The 19,824-nt window shown below is 34.3% G+C and overlaps 1 protein-coding gene across 1 annotated transcript in view; it reads left to right on the forward strand.

Annotated features, from left to right (window-relative positions):
- ATPsynO (ATP synthase subunit O, mitochondrial) overlaps positions 1 to 17,413 on the forward strand; it is a 31,883-nt gene extending 14,470 nt beyond the window's left edge. The window contains exons 2-5 of the mRNA XM_089106356.1: positions 5,804 to 5,962; positions 7,809 to 7,941; positions 11,386 to 11,498; positions 17,161 to 17,413. Of these exons, the coding sequence (XP_088962482.1) occupies positions 5,804 to 5,962; positions 7,809 to 7,941; positions 11,386 to 11,498; positions 17,161 to 17,361 (606 nt within the window). The 3' untranslated portion in view covers positions 17,362 to 17,413. The remainder of the gene's footprint in view (positions 1 to 5,803; positions 5,963 to 7,808; positions 7,942 to 11,385; positions 11,499 to 17,160) is intronic.
- Positions 17,414 to 19,824: the final 2,411 nt, after the last annotated feature.

Consider the following 19,824-nt stretch of genomic DNA (forward strand, 5'->3'; position numbering starts at 1 on the left):
GTTGCTGGCCTCAGTTCCTCAATATAAGTTGGACATTGACACTTATCATTGTCTCAGTATTATTGATAATCTTGCTTCAAGTGGCATAAAAACTTATTTTCAGTACATTCCTAGCCACTCTGGTATAAGTGGTAATCATCAGGTTGATGAAATAGCAAAAAAATGCTATAAATATTGACCAGCCAAGTGGGAGACAAATCCCAATTAGAGATATTTACCGATGGAGACTATCAGATATTAATTTTAATAAGATTAATCCTATCCTTTCCCCCTTTCCCAATAAGTATCTTTCTAAAATTTATCACAGAATTCGTTCTAGAAAAAATGGACTAAATTTCCTTGCATTCTCATAAAATCTTTCTAATTCCAGGGGTTCAATTCCCCTGTCCCCTCTTTGCAGGCATTGTAATATGAATAATGAAACAATTGACCATTGCCTATTTGAATATTTAAAACTGCCTATTTATAACCTACATAATAAGCTTTTATAACCCTAATGGCCAAACTACAGATGCCAAGGATTTCTTTAATTATATAAATAATTCTAATATGTTAAAAAATATCATTATTTATGGTGATTTCAATGCCCACAGCCTTTTGTGGGGGAATAAACCAGCAAATAAAGCTGGTAAATTTATTTAGCATATGACTTCAAATAATAATGATTTAGCTGTTGCTACCCCTCCAAACCTGAATCCATACTTCAACCCCAAAAGTGGCAAATTCTCCACAATTGACCTACAAATTGTGTCTTTAAATTTTTTGAATTACTTGAATTTTTTGTATAATTACTGGAATAATTTCGCAAATAATCTCTCCAGAGAAACGCATGAGCCAATTATACATAAAGTCATAAGTCACATATGTTGGAAAAAGACTTCCCCCAATCCACTCCTGTATGACCTTATACAAAATAATACCCATTATGATAATGATGATAAAAAGGCTAACCTATTTGGAACTCTATTTGTTAATAAGCTAGCATCAAATATTCAAAGCAAACTGGCCACAATTCCTCTGAACCCAAGTTACCAACCACGCCCAGGATCCGAGTGCATAACTAATCCATTTTCAATCCAGGAATTGAATAATACAATACATCATATTAGGACCAAAACTAGCGGCAGCTATGACAATATACACCCTACATGGATAAAGAATCTCACACCTTCATACAAACAAGAACTGCTAAATTGTTATAATTACGCTTGGGCATCTTCTAGGTTCCCCAATATATGGAAATGTTCATCCCTCCTACCAATCCTAAAGAAAAATAAACCAAAAGATAACCCTGAGTCTTATAGGCCTATAATGATTACTCCTGTGATGGGGAAAATAATGGAGAAAAATGATTTATCACAGACTCCTCTGGTTTGTTGAGAAAAATAACATGATCCCACACACTCAAACTGGATTCAGGAAATACCACTCCTCAACAGATGCTTTCATTCTGCTAACAAATGCAATAAATGAATCTTTCTCAAAAAATAGTATCCTAGTGGCAGCTTTCCTAGATTTTGAAGGGGCATATGACAATGTGAACCACCAAATCCTTTTAAACAAACTTGCAAACCTTGGAGTACCCCCTAAGCTAGTATCTTTTATTAAATCCTTCATAGAAGTGCGAAGTTTCATTGTTTGTGTTGGTTCAGCCTCTTCACCCCAAAAGACAATATCCAAAGGCCTACCTCAGGGAGCAGTCCTCAGTTGCCTCCTATTTGTCCTATATCTCTGGGACATGAACCTACCCCACACGAATCTACAATATGCTGATGATCTGGTGTTATGGTCATCTGGCAACACCTTTCAGATAGCACAGTCAAATCTGCAAAAGTCACTTTTCCAGTTTGAAAAATTCTCTCAACATTCAGATTTACCCATTGCACCCACCAAGTCAAAAATAATCCAATTTCACCGGAAGCGAAACCATATTAATGCAAAACTAACTCTTAATAAAACAACTATTCCAGAAGACAATCATATTAATTACCTAGGTCTCATGCTTGACCAAAAACTTAATTTCCACCTCCACATTTCAAACACAATAAAAAAATGTTATAGAAAAGTAAATATACTAAAAAGACTTCTTTCCACACCCTGGGGTTGTAAGGAGAAAACCTTACTCCAGTTTTATAAATCACATATAAGACCACATATTGACTATGGGCTCATTGTCTATGGTTCATGTGAAAAGACCCAGATGCAAAAAATTGAAACAACACAAAATGATATAATACGTCTCATATTTTGTCTTATGAAACCCACAAGCACCAAGTTTATGCTTATGGAGAGTTGATTAACAACAGTAAGGGAGAGACGTAGCTTTCTCTTTACAAAACGTCTTAAAAAAATCGAATCAAATAGCTCACACACACTACATAATTGGTTAAGAAATCCAGCCATGAATAGAGGTATTGCAGATGAGTATGCCAATGTTCAAAAGAAGTTCCCTGTACCAGCAAAGTCTATTGCACCTACTTTCCCCCATTCCCCTCCATGGAATTGGTCATTTCCCATAATAAATACTGAATTTTCAAAATGGAATAAAGATTTAACCCCCATTGCTTTTGTCCAGAAAACATTTACAGAACTTAATACAATTACATATAAAAACCACTTCCAAATATTTGTTGATGGGTCAAAAATGAATGAGAAGGTAGCAAGTGGTGTTTTCCTTCCTCACCTGAAAATTGCAATGGGCGAGAGGTTATTTAATAATTTATCTATAATGTCTGCTGAGTTAAATGCCATAATCATGCCATTAGAACACCTTAAGCAAAACCAACCTTTGATTGAAAATTCGAATAATATTATCATCTATTCCGACTCTGTCAAGTCTTGAGTTGCTGGCCTCAGCTCCTCAATATAAGTTGGACATTGACACTTATCATTGTCTCAGTATTATTGATAATCTTGCTTCAAGTGGCATAAAAACTTACTTTCAGTACATTCCTAGCCACTCTGGCATAAGCGGTAATCATCAGGTTGATAAAATAGCAAAAAATGCTATAAATATTGACCAGCCAAGTGGGAGACCAATCCCAATTAGAGATACCGTATTTACCGATGGAGGCTATCAGATATTAATTTTAATAAGATTAATCCTATCCTTTCCCCCTTTCCCAATAAGTGTCTTTCTAAAATTTATCATAGAATTCTTTCTGGAACAAATGGACTAAATTTCCTTGCATTCTCATGTAAGCTTTCTAATTCAAGTGGTTCAATTCCCCTGTCCCCTCTTTGCAGGCATTGTAATATGAATAATGAAACAATTGACAATTGCCTATTTGAATGTAATATTCTGACGTCTGCAAAACATACCTTGCTTTGTAAACTGTCAAAATACTTCAAACACCACAAATTCCCACTATCAGCCAAGAGCCTAGTCAACTATACCTGCAAACAGAGCATAGAAATCGACATCTATCATCTTATATTTGAACTCCTAGAGTCGAAAGATCTGCTGAAAGATATCTGAATGTATATAATAAATATGAGGCAATCAAGCCAGTAGCTCTGTAGCCCACAGAGTGAAGCAAAAGGAAAAGGGCTAAATAGTTTTACTGAAAAGCCCACTTGCTGTTAAATAGAAGAAGAAGAGCCATCTTGGGACCAACACTATTCAACATTTATAAAAATGATGCACCAACCACAGTCAAAAATAAAATAAGTCTTTATGCTGACGACTCAAAACTCATTGGATCTGTTGATGTACCCGAAAACAGAGCCTCTGTGCAGAATGACCTATGGGTACTTTTCCAGTGGGCTACTTTGTGGAGGCTTGAATTCAATGTAAACAAATGTCAAACAATCCACTGTGGAAAGAAAAATGAGAAATGTCCTTATCATATGTTAGGGATGGAGAGAACAAAACAAACTATCATCTCGTCTGAAGCGGAAACAGACTTGGGTGTCATGGTAGATAATGAACTCAAATGCACTTTATAAACACAGACAGTTGTAACCAAAGCGCTTCGAACCCTTGATATTATAAAAATAACAATCAATAGTAGGTCATCTATGGTAATGAGTAAATTATATAAGGCATTGGTCAGGCCTAATTCAGAGTTTGGCATGTGTGTTGCTAGTTACCTTAACAGAGGTGACCAACAGAAGTTAGAATCAGTTCAGAGATTGGCTACAAAATCAATTGACAGATGTAAATGTTTAAACTATTCATCCAGTCTGCAGAGACTGAATCTCCCCACTCTTGTCTGTAGGCATAAAAGGGATGATATTATTATGATATATAAGCTCCTGAATTCTAACTCTCTGTTAAATAAGCCATTTCAACTTGATCAATCTGCCAGAACTAGGCTGCACTGTCAAGAACTATATCAGAAGAGAGCTGCCACTAGACTGCGCAATAACTTCTTCACTAATAGAATAGTGAGTTTGTGGAATTTGCTCACCCAAGAAGTGGTCACCACCCCCAGTACTGCTGCCTTTAAAAGAGCCATTGATAGAATATGGTCATTGAAGCAGTGGCAAACTGAGTGGGATGCCATTGAGACGTCCAGCCATCATCATCACTAACCAGCGATTCTACAGGATTTAATTCTTGTTTCGCTGGATAATACAATTTAAGGTAAGAGAATGACTTAGGAGTTATAATTGATAATGAGCTGAAATTACATAGCCAGATGGGAACACAGGTAGCTAAAGTTAACTGAGTCCTTGGGCTTATTGTGCAAATTTTTGCAAGAAAATGGTGTGTCATACTATATATTCTTTTGGAACCAATTCAAATGCCTTTATTCAGAGGTAAAGCTAGGGCTTTGAGGTGTTTTTTGGGGGTTGGGGGGTATAAAGAATATGCCAACACAATTGTCTAGTGTGCTGACAAATATGGACACATAAGCTAAATTAAGACACAAAAGATGCCCAAAGTTCCAAGGTATCAGCACTGGATGCCAATGCCTTAAAAATTTGGGGAGGGGGAGTCCCCCTCCCTTAGCTGCGCCTCTGATTCTATTCCTGGGTTGGTTTGAATTCAAAACAATTCTAGTATTTTTGTTGTATTTTGAATGAGAATCTTGCTTTTGAAAAATAGATAAATACTTTATTTTTTAAAGTTTCTCATAATATTGGATCAATATCTGGTTTTAATTAGTGTTTTCATGTAATATTTCATGAAAATTGCATATTCTATCTTAAATTTGTGCTTTCTAACTGTATGTATGTATGGGTATTATGTTACATTTTGTAATGCTCTGTTGTAGAGCTATTGAAAATTATTTCTTTTTTTATTTCATATTCTTCCAGTGGTCTTAATCAGATATCTAATTTAATCTCTCACAGCTTTATGAGATTTTAATTGTATCTTCTTGCTGTCTTATTATAAGTGAAAATTTGCCCAAGTAGTTTGATGATCTATTTGACTATTTGTGATCTTGCCATGATTATCCTTCCTCTAGCTTTTATAGTGCTTATTTTATTGTTGATTTCTTTCCGACTCCAAGGTTCTATTTCTTGATTTGACACCTTGGTCCTGATTTGGAATTCAGTGGACTGGAGTTAAAGCTGTAAAAAAATCTTAACTTTTTAAAGAACTAAGTTAAAAATGTAATTTGTGTCTTGTGTCTCAAGGTGCTTCCTCTATATGTGTGATAATCATTATTTGTTTAGTTTGGCATCAGTTCAACTAATTTAACAATTCTGCACAATATTTTATATTGTGTTGTATAAGCTGATTGCTGTTTAATAAAGCCTCCTTTTTATTTTACTTTGTTTATTGCTTTAAATTTTTTACATGACTTAATAGTTTTCCCATACAATCATTATTATTTTATTATTATTTTAGGCTGCTAGACAATTTTCGACCACATCAGCAGCTAATCAGCTTGTGAAGGCTCCTATTCAAGTTTTTGGTATTGAAGGCAGATATGCAACAGCTTTGTATTCAGCTGCTGTTAAACAGAAAAAGCTTGAAGCTGTTGAAAAGGATCTAACTCAGCTTAATGTAAAATAAACTTTTCATGTTGGTTTTTATATGTGTTCATACTCTGCTGATTTTATACTTATAGGCAGTGGTGTTGATTTACGAAAATTCGGTGCGAAAAAACATTTTTCCAAAATCTAAGCAAACTTAAATTGTGTTTTTTTTTAACATTTTTAATGAAATTACCAAAAACAAAGGATTTTTTAATGAAAATACCCCCAAAAAGGTATTGTCCAATCAAAGTCTAGGGGACAAATGCTCCCCTAATTGACATCACTTCTTGAAAAAAAAAATTGCCAGCTCAGAGCTATTCATTTAGTCAAAAATCCAAAAACATATGGATTCAATAGGAGCTAAGCCAAAAATGCACTATAGTTAAATATATATATATATATATATATATATATATATATATATATATATATATATATATATATATATATATACCTAATTAAGTGGTGGATGTGTTCTCTATCTCTTACCACTGTATATTTTTGTTAATTAGAAAACTGCATGAATTCCAACAACAAAAAAGGGAAGAGTGAATGCATACCTGAAAAATAAAAATACAATGGAGGGTGGAATAAAAGACAATCTATTTGTTGAGGCATTTTATGAACTAGAGAATGAAGTTACCCTGTAATCTTCAGAGCAGGCACAGATTGATGACTCATTTAATATTCAAGTGGGGGAAAGGGGGGAGGTGGCTGTTAGGACTGTGAAGGCTAGGAAGATGACTTGATATTAGTGATGGCGAACTCGGAAAAATACAGACAAGTGCTATTCATTTAATCTTTCAGGGTAGCAAGGCTTGTACTTCACAAGGGGAATGGAATATTAGTCTCTTTATATATTCTTCTGAGATGGAGCTTTTGAATAGATTCAATTTTATTGCTAAGTTCTTTTGGGTGGTGGGGATGCCAGACTAAGCCAATTGTGGCTTGACAAAAGACAGATGCAGTTGTAGAGAAAGGATCTAAGAGAACTTGAATTCATTGAAAATTTTGAGCATAGAAAGTGATGTATTAACTTGTTAACACTTTAGATAATAGGTGATAGTAACAAAAAGGCATATAATGTAACTCATAATGTAGATTTGATGTAATTAGAAAAGTGGGGCAAAAATATCAGGAGGTTAGGTTTTTGATTCCGAAGTGTTCAGTTTCGGGTTTAGTGATGGCTGGTTTAGTGATGGCTTCATCAGCACAGTGGGTAAGGATTTCAGGGGGCTGTCTTTTAATAATCTTATTGCAAATTTAAAGAATCGACAAGATGTCCACAGGTTTCTTTTGGCTTTTGAGCCAATTTTTTGAGGTTAACAACCATGAAGAGAAATAAAAGTGGTCCAAGCAACATTCTCTGAAAAATTCCACAATAAATAGTTAGGGGTCAGAACATATTTTTTAGCAGTTTATAACTTGCAATCCATTGGAAGGAGGCAGATTATTATATTATATTTTGAAAGGGATTTGAAGTCCTATATTTTCCAGTTGTTAAATAAAAAGTCCTAATTCAAAGTTTTTTGTTTTAAAACAAGGGTCACTTGTTTCTGGAAAAACCCGAAACATAAAGTTTAATTAAGAAAAATACCAAGTTTGGCTATTATTTCTTAGGTAACTCATTATTACTGGTTTTGTCAGTTGTGCTGAATTACAAAGGCATATTTTCATTATTGTACTTTTCTTTTTCACAATGGTTGGGGAAAATCACCAATTTCTTCCATTTTTTTCGTTCTTCCGTTACTCTAAATATCCTCTTTCTTTCGCTTTTGTTTGTTTGTTTACATTCCATGCTTTTTAATTACTATCATGTTTTCAATGGTTGTTGAAATTTTTTGATTTTTCTAATGCTTTTTGTTGGGTCTTAGGCATCCTTGAAGAAATTTCCTCGACTTGGTGAACTCCTTAAGAATCCAACTTTGAACCGTCAATTGAAGAAAGATGCCATATCTTCAATGTTAAAAGAACAAAAAGCTGTAGATTTGACCTCCAATTTTCTAGGTAACCCCTTATGTAATATATATGGCATTGTTTTAACTTGCGAACACCATGTATTCTCTTCGTTTCTGTAGGTAGGCAAAGTCAGTGTCTTTTAATGGGGAGAAGGGTAGTATTTTGTTTTTTGTTTTTTGGAGGAGGGGCTCAAAGAGATTTTTGGGGATTATGGGACTTACGTTGGATTTTTGAATCCTGCTTAAATTGCTCTACATTTTAGGTAGGACACTAAATAATAAAGTCCTTTGTTAAACTTTCAATGGGAAGTTTTCAATACAAAATCTTGAGCTGCTCTATCACCTGAATTAATAAAAAAAACTAATTTTTTCAACTAAAAGTAAGGAGCAACATTAAAAAATGAACAGAAATGATTACGAATATTAGGGTGGTTGTCCCCTCCTCAATGCCTCTCTCTTTAAGCTAAGGCTTGACTTTTTGTTCCTATTATTTACGAGTGACTCATAAACCCAAGAGCTGTTTAATTAGAATAACAAGCTTTTTAAAAGTTCTAAAAAAAAAACTTTTGCATAAAAACCAAGGTATTGAGGAGTGTGCAACTCTCTCATATTCGTAATCATTTCTATTCATTTTAATGTTGTTCCTTACTTTAAGTTGAAAAAACTTGTTTTTTTTTATTTAATTCCTCATCGTTTTTGAACAATGCCGAGAAATCAAGCTTCACCTCCATGAAAAATCCCTTCGCCTACAAAAAAATTCCTCCGTGAAAAGATCCTCCCACGTAACCCCCCTCCCGGAAAGTATCTGTGTACTTCCCAATAGCCAATACTACATGTTAACTATGGGCTAAGTTCATAGTTTGTATCCCTTACATCGGGGGCTTGGGGGGGGGGGGGGGTCAAGTCATCCTCAAAGCCATAGCTATGAGATCTTTCGGCTATGCTGAACAAAGTGGCTATCTTAAAATTTCGATCAGAAGACTCTGGGGGAAAATGGGTGTGGGAGGGGGACTAGCCGTCCAATATTTTTGGTCACCTAGAAGGGGCAGAGGAACTTTTGATATCCGATCAAATGAGCCCCTTTTCGATCTTCTGGGATAGTTGTTTCAACACGATAACCCCTGAGAAAAAAAAATAAACGTGTATCCATGATCTTGCTTCTTGCAAAAAATGCAATATTCCACATAGTGGTATATAGGAGCTTGAAACTTCAACAATATGTTTCTCTGATATGCTGAATCTGACGGTGTGATTTTCTTTAAAATCACTTGATTTTTGGGAGGTGTTTCTCCCCTTTTTCAAAAATTGGTTAATTTTCTCAGGCTTGTAACTTTTGATGGGTAACATTGAACTTGATGAATTTTATATATTCTGAATACGCATCAAAATTCGATACCCTTGATATATCCTTTGTTTCCAAGACTCTGTTTCTTAGAGTTTTGGCTACTAATGAGCCGCATCGCTCCTTACTTACAGTTCGTTATCACGAACTGTTTGAAAACTGCGTCTTTAAGAAGCAAATTTTGGGAAATCTGTTTTCGGTATTTCTGCAGTTGATTTGCTCTCAACTCTCTATTGACTCTCTCTATTTTAGAGATGATACTCTCTAAAAGGAAGGATTAATGACAAAAATTGTTTTGCCATTTTACTATAAACAATTTTTATTGACTATCTAATTTGAGTAGATATTTTGTGGAATTCGCTTACTAGTATTCTCCATGCTCAAAGAGATAAGTAAGCACCAAAAAATAAAGAAATGTCTTTTCCATTAGGCTGCTAGGGGATTAAAATGAAAAATTAGTAATGACTCTTCTTTCAGATTTGTCTGTGATATTTGTTTTAACGACTTGTCGAATTTACTTCTGAATAGGTTCAGCTAGTACCTTATTTATATTCTATTGTCTTTTACTATAGTTTAATGGACATTTTATTATTTTCATATGTTTTAGTGGAAATTTTTCGCTAAAAGTCTTTTCACATCCATAGTCTAAAAAAAGAATATTTGTTATACTTTTAGTACCTCCTTTCTTTGACCTCTGGGTTACTTTGGAGTATACGCATTTGTCTCTACGACGTAAATCAGAATCCTTATTGTCAAATAAACCTTTAAATTAGTGGATTTTGTGAAAACATAGAGTGCAATTTATGTATTTAGGACATTACTTTTCTTTTTCTTTTGTTGTCTTTATTAAACATTCTAGTCACTTATCAGCCAGGCTTAGAGTCAATAGTGTATCTGGATTTTAGGAAGACTGGAAGGCGATGGGACTAGAATTGTTATGGTTTTTTCTCTTATGAAACATTTATATTGTGTATGTAGAAACTGCACCCAAGCCAGGGGGTTACCTCCCTCCCTGGACTTACTACTGATTAGGGGGGCTTTTAGTGTTAGAAACTTTGATTAACCTTTTCGATTTAAAATGCCCATAACTTTCCTAAAAAAAGCTTAGATATAAGTAAATTTGGTGTTGATTCGCACAGTATTCGTTCGTCTTTGAAATTTTGTGTTTCTGTTTGTTTTATGGTATTTCTAAAAGGATTTTATTTGAAGCTTCTTATATTAATACTTTTCCTTAAAATTCTGGTGATAAATAGATAAAAATGATTTGTACTGTATTCCTGTAGTTGATGTTTTGCGCGATAGTGGAAGTTTTTGTATTTGCTCGGATTTCCTGTTTTGTCGTAAGTTCATGGAATGCAATGTTTCACGGGCCGTATTAAAATGCTTGAATTGACTCACTGAAAAATACGTATCAGCTTTAAATAAAAAAAAAAGTTACCATATACTGACTAAAAAGTAGGAGTTCCGGCTAGCTTTGTTTTCTTTTGAGAAGCATTTTGGTATCTCTTGCCAAAAATGCATGTACGACGTCTTTAATGGGGTAAATAATATTTCAATCTCGCACTGCAGTTGTTTTCGCTGCTCCTGTCACGAATGCGTGATCTGATTTTATATGGGTAACTATGCTATTTTGTCTGTTATGAGGGTCTGAAAAAGACGTTGCCGCTCCCAGAACCACAAATATTTTCCCTCGAGGGAGAGCCAATCCTGTGGGTTTCTTACCCTATGTTTGGAAATATGTTTATTTTTAGAAGACCACAAAATGTTATACTTTTGCCTTCTTTTTAGAAAAAAAAAAATTTTTAACACGTATACAAATTTATAAATCCTGTAAATATCTAGAGGGAATATCCCTGCCTGCTTCAAAAAGGTGTTTGCCGGCGAAGCCCTTTGGTAATGGCCAGTCCTTGAATAATTATAAGCCAAGAAATTGCAAATTCAATCTGGATGAGGTTCAAAAAAATTTCTTCATTGGCGTTTCACGTTTTAATTAAATAATGCTAACTACTTCTTGAAAAGAACACTCTTGCTGCTACCGCTTGTGATGGACATCCCTTTAAAGACGAACTCAATCTCTCTTTTTTTGTAAAACCCTTTAAAAGGTTGTTTTTTTTGTGAAAAGATACACATAATGTGTTTTTTATTTATTAGATTTGTTGACTGAAAATAATCGGCTGAAGATGGTTGATGGTGTCATTAATGCTTTCAAGACTATCATGGCCGCCCATAGAGGAGAAGTTATCTGTGAAGTTACATCTGCTAAGGTTTTTTCCTCTTTCATCTTTTCTTTGTCTTCGTCTTCTTTCTTTTGTCTTTTTCTTTTTTGATGTTAAAACAAAGTGAATGAGGGGGGGGGGATATATTGAAAATACAGATATTTCTAGCCTATATTTAATTATAAGTATTGAAATGGTTGATTCTGGATAAATAATGAAAAAAATTCTAAATTTGTTCAATACAACTTGCTTCCTACACTACTAGCAACATTTACACGATTTGAAACTTCCTTTTCTTACTAATAAATAAGTTTGGTCACAGTTGCATATTTAATAAATACATTTGACCTGTCTTCAAAATATTGCTGGTGACATAGAACTAATTAGGGGTATCAAATAACAAAGTTTGACCTAGACAACGGGAATCCATGGGTTCACCTGGCTTCTTTCTCGTTCAAGAACTGTCTTTTTGCGTGTGGTTCAATTCCTTTTATTGTTGCTTGTCAGTGTATTGTAATGCTTCACCAGGTATGTTGAAGTCGTAGATGTAGATGAGATGAATCGGACGAGATGTGATTGGATTGTGTTTTTTTTTTACTCTAAGCGATTTTGGTGAACTAGTATTTTTGCAACGAATGACCCACTATTTCGGATTGCTTCAATGTATTTTTTTACTCTAAGCGATTTTGGTGAACTAGTATTTTTGTAACTAATGACCCACTATTTCGGATTACTGAAAGTCCTTTGGCGTTAGAATAGAAAAAATTGAGCTCCAAAGACGGATTAAGAGGAAAAAACGAATATTGGCTCTCTGTTTAAATTAATATCTTCTTACTTGAAATATAGATTTACCGTTGAAAATCGGATTGAATCGAGAATTTTTTTTTAATCCCCACAGACTAATCAGAATATTTAACTTATAACAGACATAAATAATTGTATTTGTCAATAGCAATCCTCTCATCATTACTTTTCTCCTACCATCTACTCTATCGTGCATCTGTTATTGGCTGTGCATTCATTTTTCTAGAGTCACTTTGTAGGGTGAAAAATGTAGCTATATCAGCCCAGCGTTGGTAGTGTTTCTTCGAGTACTTTTCTACTTACAAAATGTCATTCTCCTTATTTGAGGTCAAGGCGTTGTGTCTTGATAAGCCAGTTTGAAGTTTCGGGGGGGGGGGGGGTGCAGCTTTTATTATATTCAGTATATTATGATTCCTAAAAGGTCAAAAATACATGGATATAAAGAGAGTATGGAATGTGTCCAAAATAAATATCTTCAAATAGCGTTATGTTAACACCTTTACTAATTTACTTTTTTACTTTACCTTTAAGATTCTTTCGGATTTCACGTATTATTAATGGACATAGCAAATGTTTGTTTTTTTAGCAAAATTTTCTTACAATTTACTCAGTTCGAAATAAACAAACTTCACATTAATAAGCTGCTATGATTTCTATAATATTAATTTTTAAAGCCAGATTTGACCTGGGACCAAGGTGTTGCTTCTTAAGCCAGTTTGAAAGGCGGGGGCGATGCTGCTATTATGTTATTGCAGCTATTATGTTGTTGACCTTTTAGGTTATAATATGATTCCTAAAAGGTCAAAGATACATAAATATAAAGAGAGTATGAAATGTGTCCAAAATGAATATCTTCAAATAGCCTTATTTTGACTACCTTTATTAATTTATTTTTTTACTTTACCTTCAAAAAGACGTTGCATTTTTTTTTTTTTTTTAGCAAAATATTTTTTACAATTTACTCTAAATATTTTCTATAATATTAATGGTTTCCCCTCCAACAAAAAACAACTTATTCTTTCTGAAGGAACTACTGGTGCCCTGCCTCTTTAAGAACATTTGGAAGAGAATTTCACAGACCCTGTCTCAAGTTTTTTAAAGTTAAAAACTGACCTATATCCCCTCTTATATTTTGTCAACAAGTTACTGGCATTCTTGTAAATATTCAGGCAGAGAACTGTTAAATCGAAAATAATCTGAAAACGCTTAAGGAAACAACTCGTTAAGACGTGGCAAAAAGACACAGGAGCCTGGTAATCCCAGAGTTTATCTACTTTCAGTACTTTTAGCTTGCTAAAGCACGGAATTTGTAACTTTATTCTGTAAAATTTGTGCTCGTTCAAAATTCACGCAAACTAATTTAAAGACGGAAACTAATTTAAACATTGACTTTAATTACTAGAAAGTCCAATCTTAGTACTAAAATTTTAGTAAACAAACAATTTTTTTTTTAACGTTCAGAAATTAAATTATAAAAACAAACAAGTTTTTGTAACTGAAAGTAAGGGGTGACATTAAAACTTAAAACGACCAGAAATTATTCCATATATGAAAAGGGCTGTCCCCTTCTCAATGCCTCGCTCTTTACGCTAAAGTTAAGGAAACAAGACATGGCAAAGAAACACAGGAGCCTGGTAATCCCAGAGTTTATCTACTTTCAGTACTTTTAGCTTGTTAAAGCACGGAAAAATTTGAAATTTAGCGTAATGAGCAAGGTATTGACTGGGGGGGGCGAACCCTCAAAATATACGTAATAAAAATATACGAAATAGAAGTTCGTTACGTAAGTTAATTCATAGGTTAAGTATATTTATTAATAATCAAAACCTTTATCAATTTAAAAACGTTCAGAAATTAAATAATAAAAAAAAGTTTTTTTAACTGAAAGTATGGAGCGACATTAAAACTTAAAACGACCAGAAATTATTCCATATATGAAAGGGGCTGTCCCCTTCTCAATGCCTCGCTCTTTACGCTAAAGTTAAGGAAACAAGACATGGCAAAGAAACACAGGAGCCTGGTAATCCCAGAGTTTATCTACTTTCAGTACTTTTAGCTTGTTAAAGCACGGAAAAATTTGAAATTTAGCGTAATGAGCAAGGTATTGACTGGGGGGGGGCGAATCCCCAAAATGTACGTAATAAAAATATACGAAATAGAAGTTCGTTACGTAAGTTAATTCATAGGTTAAGTATATTTATTACTAATCAAAACCTTTATCCATTTAAAAACGTTCAGAAACTAAATAATAAAAAAAAGTTTTTTTAACTGAAAGTAAGGAGCGACATTAAAACTTAAAACGACCAGAAATTATTCCATATATGAAAGGGGCTGTCCCCTTCTCAATGCCTCGCTCTTTACGCTAAAGTTAAGGAAACAAGACATGGCAAAGAAACACAGGAGCCTTTTAATCCCAGAGTTTATCTACTTTCAGTACTTTTAGCTTGCTAAAGCACGGAATTTGTAACTTTATTCTGTAAAATTTGTGCTCGTTCAAAATTCACGCAAACTAAAAAAGACGGAAACTAATTTAAACATTGACGTTTAATTACTAGAAATTCTAATCTTAATGCTAAAATTAAATTTAATCCCTCGCTGTTTACGCTAAAGTTTGACTCTTTTTCACAACTCTATTTTTTTAAACAATAAAACACTTTAGCGTAAAGACCGAGGCGTTGAGGAGGGGACAGCCCTTTCATATACGGAATAATTTCTGTTTGTTTTAAGTTTTAATCTCGCTCCTTACTTTCAGTTAAAAAAACTTGTTTTTTTATTATTTAATTTCTGAGCGTTTATAAATTGATAAAGGTTTTGATTAGTAATAAATGTACTTAACCTATGAATTAACTTACGTAACGAACTTCTATTTCGTATATTTTTTTACGTATATTTTGAGGGTTCGCCCTCCTAGTCAATACCTTGCTCATTACGCTAAATTTCAAATTTTTTTTCCAATTCTTTAAGAAGGACCACTTAATCACAAAGGCCGTTTATTAGAATAATTAGCTCTTATGAAAGTACTAAAAAACTTTGGCGTAAAGAGCGAGGTATTGACTAGGGGGCGAACCCAATCACATACGTTATATATTCTGTTCGTTTTAAATTTTTCAGTTGAAAACTTGTTCTTTTTTTTAATTTATTTAATTTCTGATCGTTTTTTTAATAATGCTGGGAAATCCGGTGCCCCCTTCATAGCAATGTCCCTTCCCCCATGAAGACTTCCTCCGTGGAAAGAACCTCCCACGTGACCCCCGATCCGTCGCCCCCTCCCCACTACCATCAAAAATTCCCCCTAAAACGTCTGTATACCCCTTCCCCCGGGGACTGGGGGGGTGGGGGATTCATCATCCTCAAAGACATAGTTATTCTATTTTTGACAATGCTAGAGGAAAGGACTATCTCAAAATTTTGATTGGTTAACTTTGGGAGAAAATAAGCGTGGGAAGGGGCTGAGCTACCTTCCATTTTTTTGTCACTTAAAAATGGCACTAGAACTTTTAATTTCAGTTCTAATGATCCCTCTCACCTTATTTTAGGACCACTGGGTCGATACGATCACCCCTGGAAAAAAACAAATAACAAACACGCATCCGTGATCTTTCTTCTGACAAAAATACAAAATTCTACATTCTTGCAGATAGGAGTTTGGCACCTCAGCAGTAGTATTCTCTGATACACTGAATCTGATGGCGTGATTTACATTTAGATTCTATGACTTAGTGGGTGTTTGCCCCTTTTTCTGAAAATAAGGCAAAATTTCTCAGGCGCATAACTTTTTATGGGTAGGCGTATAACTTAGACTAAACTTGATAAAACTTATATTTTTGAAATCAGCATAAAAATCTGATTCTTTTGATGTATCTATTGGTACCAAATTCCCTTTTTTAGATTATGTTTATTATTGAGCCAAGTCACTCCTTACTTATAGTTCGTCACCACGCACTGTTTGATATTAAAATCAACTGTATCAAATGCCTTCTTAAAATCCACAAAAAAAATGTAAGAGTCTTTTACCAATATCAAAACCCTCAAAGGTGCCAAACTGAATGGGTTATCGAATGGCATTTGCGAAAACCAAAGTGAGTATAACTTAGCCATCCGTATTTTGTTAGATGATTATATTGACGGCAATGAGGGACTTTTTCAAGTGTCTTAGAGGACAACAAAAGAACTAAAATACGTCCCTAGCTAGTTAATTCCAATCTGCATCCACTTTTGGAGACGAGAATGTCCGTTGTTGCCTTCAGCCCTTTTAGGAAGATCCTAGTTTCCAATGAAATGTTCATAAGGTGAATAAAAAAAACTGTCACTTAAATTGAACTTATGCAGATAATAAACTATGTAGTGAAATTACGTAATGATAAACTTGGAAAAAATAATATTTCCCTGTTGAAAATAAACTCTGTCTTTCCATTTATCCCGTCAGAATTCGTTTATTGTTCGTATTGCAGGACAAATTTTTTGAATGTACCTCTATATTGTGTATTTTTTAAAATGATGGAACTCAACAGATAATTTTTTTTTCAGGAAAGAATAACAACAATATTGGATTGCTTTAATATTCCGTTACCGGCAAAAACATTGCTCGGATTATAGTGAGTTTTATGACTTTGTAAAAAAAATGGCTCATGGTGCGCTAACTAAGTAGGCTATCGAGAAATTGGTTAATTCCAACGTGGAAATAGAGGATTGAATGTATACTGTTTTAAGAAAACGGCGCAGTTCAAAACATGACCACTATAATTTCTATATGTGCTACATTGTTTTCACTAAAAAAGGAGTATGCTCTCTAAACGTAGGCTAATATTAATTTATAGCCCCCCCCCCCCCGAGAGTAAGTGCAATTATTTTATTTATAAACACAAGAAGAACAGGTTTTATTGAAATATTTCTTTAAATATTTCAGCCTCTTGATGAAGCTGCGCGCAAAGATTTGGAAGTGGCTCTGAAGGGCTTCCTGAAGCCAGGTCAAAATATTAAGTTGACCATGAAAACTGACCCAGCCATAATAGGTGGACTTGTTGTGTCCATTGGAGATCGTTTCGTTGACATGAGCATTGGAACTAAAATCAAGAGATACACAGCTGCGCTCAAATCTGCTGTCTAGATGATTTTTATTTGAAATGTTGTAAATTGGAAATAAACTAATTAAAAATTCAGTTTTTTTACGTACTGTTTGGTTTGGTTAGCTCTTTTTCTAACCGATTCATAGGTTCAGTTCTCACCTTGAATTTAACCTTTGTTGTGTTTTAACTTTTGTTCTTTGTATTACTATTAATCTCAACAGAAAATGGGACATTTTATTTTAATCTCACCCAAATGAACTGAAAGTAAAAGGCTTGTTCTGCACAAAGCAAAGTATATCTTGAAGGTAATTATGGTACCCATCCCTTGAAGTTGGTACCTGTTTTGAGTATGATAGCCCGTCTACAGCTATTGCTTTATTGATAAAAATTGAATGTTTTCATTGGTTGCGCTTATAAATTTGTAGGCTATTTAAGTGTAAAAGTGGGCGTTTTCCTCGAATGGGACTGGAAAAGATCATAACAAAATGCTTTCTGTATTGATTTTTTTTTTGCGTGACAAAATTTTGTAGTATTGTTTTTTCCTGTGTTTTGTGTGGGGTTTTTGAGTTAAATTGGTATTCCCATTTGAATAAAAAATAAAATTTCCTAGCTTAAATTTCAAAATCTGCTGATTTTTGCGAAACCAGCCAAAAGATTTTACATAAGCCTTTTGCCAAAATGCATTTTCAAATGTTTTCAGTGTATTTATTTTCGTATCCAACGGCAATCCTGGGTATCGTCTTAACTAGGATTTAAAATAGTAGAGGCTATTCGCTACGGCTCGGATTCCGCACTTGCAGCAATGTATACGCCATGTTTGGGACAAAAACATATTTAATGTCAAAAGCATTTGATTTTGGCACCGGATCATCTGATTCTAAAAGATAAAGATTTGAAGTCAAAAATGACGACTTTTCGCCCAAATAATCATTTAGTAGTCGATTTAAGTAGGTTCATAATAGAAGTGACAAGCATATATCCTGCCTATTCTTGACGCACTTACCCAAAGTGGAAAAAAATCAAATAGAAACCAACAAATTAAAGTATTTTTTAGAGATATAATCTACACGCAACATACTCCAAGCAATATGACGCGTATTCAGTGTTCAGTGTTGAATTCTAACCTTGTGCAAACAGGGTTGACATTCTTAAAAAGTTGACATTCAGACTGATCTGAAACAAAATGTGCAAGAACACGAAGGGCCTGGGATAAATCAATGTAATCTAACAAAAAGTAAAACAGCCCCTTCAAAGAATACAATGTGTTTCTGAATCAACAGCAGTTTAGTTACCGAACAATTAATTTCTTGAATGAGATTTCTCGCTTTTCACTAGTCTTAGATCTAGTTTCAGGGAAGAAGCATCCATACAATTATGTAATAAGAGACATCAAGCTGTGTTAAATAGTGAGTAATGTTTCTTAGAATCAGGACCAGCCCCAGGTGAAAATTGCAAGTGTACAAGGCCCACATTTTATGCCCCTCCGGGGGGGGGGGTCTTGGGCATAAAAGTAGAAATTAAAGGTCTAAAAACACAGTTTTTGTGCATTTTTGCAGCTTTCTGAACATTAAATTGATGTCTCTTAGTTTGATTTATTATTGATTAACTTGATAGGTTCAGTACTCTTTCTTGTACTTTAAACCGCTATTATGTTAAATGGACCAATGAAAGCTTCTGGAGAAACTAGCTCGTCGTAAAATTTGTCCCCACTATTGTCACCTTGTTCCCATTTGACAATAGCTTTTCAATTTGTTTGCATTTGATGAAAAGCTTTTGTGGATCGGGCAGTTTATCTAACAATATAGGTTGAAGAGAAATTCAAATTTTAAAGTCTTGGCCTTCAACTGCTCAAACCTTTCTTCCATGGCTGAGTAGGCAGTATCGACTAATGATAAGAACAATTCAACTTTAAATTTTTCTTGGGAGTCAGTAAGATATTCGTCTCTACCCTCCCAGTCAAAATGTTTCTTCTTCCTCCTGAGTTTTGTGGTTCTAAATCTCACAACCACTTTCAGTTGCTCAGTTAACTTTTTTGCTTTCAACAAACTAGATTCAAGCCCATTCTCACAAAAGTTGACTAAAAACTCTGAAACGAATTTCAACGTGTCTAAAGCTCGAGGGACGTTCAAAGGAATCACCTTTGATTGCAGCATCTTACTGGCCAAGTTAATTTGAAAGAGGATGTCATACCAGGTGGTTAGATCAAACAGTTTGTGGTAACGAACCGTAAGTAAGGAAAGACCCGGCTCAATAGTAACCGAAGCTTCAAAAAACGAAATTTTGATACGAATAGATATATCAAAAGAATTGGATTTTTATGTTGATTTCAAATATATAAGTTTGACTAAGCTTAGTCTTGCCCATTAAAGGTTACGAGCCTGAGAAAATTTGACTGATTTTCAAAAAAGGGTGAAACAACCCCTAAAAGTCGTAGGTGACCCAGGGGTGATCGTATCGACCCAGTGGTACTAGAATATCGAGGGAGGGCTCATTCGAACGGAAAT

Source organism: Artemia sp. Qi Xiang Cuo, chromosome 20 (genome assembly GCF_049724085.1).
Source record: "Artemia sp. Qi Xiang Cuo chromosome 20, ASM4972408v1, whole genome shotgun sequence".
In the NCBI taxonomy this organism is placed as follows: Eukaryota; Metazoa; Arthropoda; class Branchiopoda; order Anostraca; family Artemiidae; genus Artemia; species Artemia sp. Qi Xiang Cuo.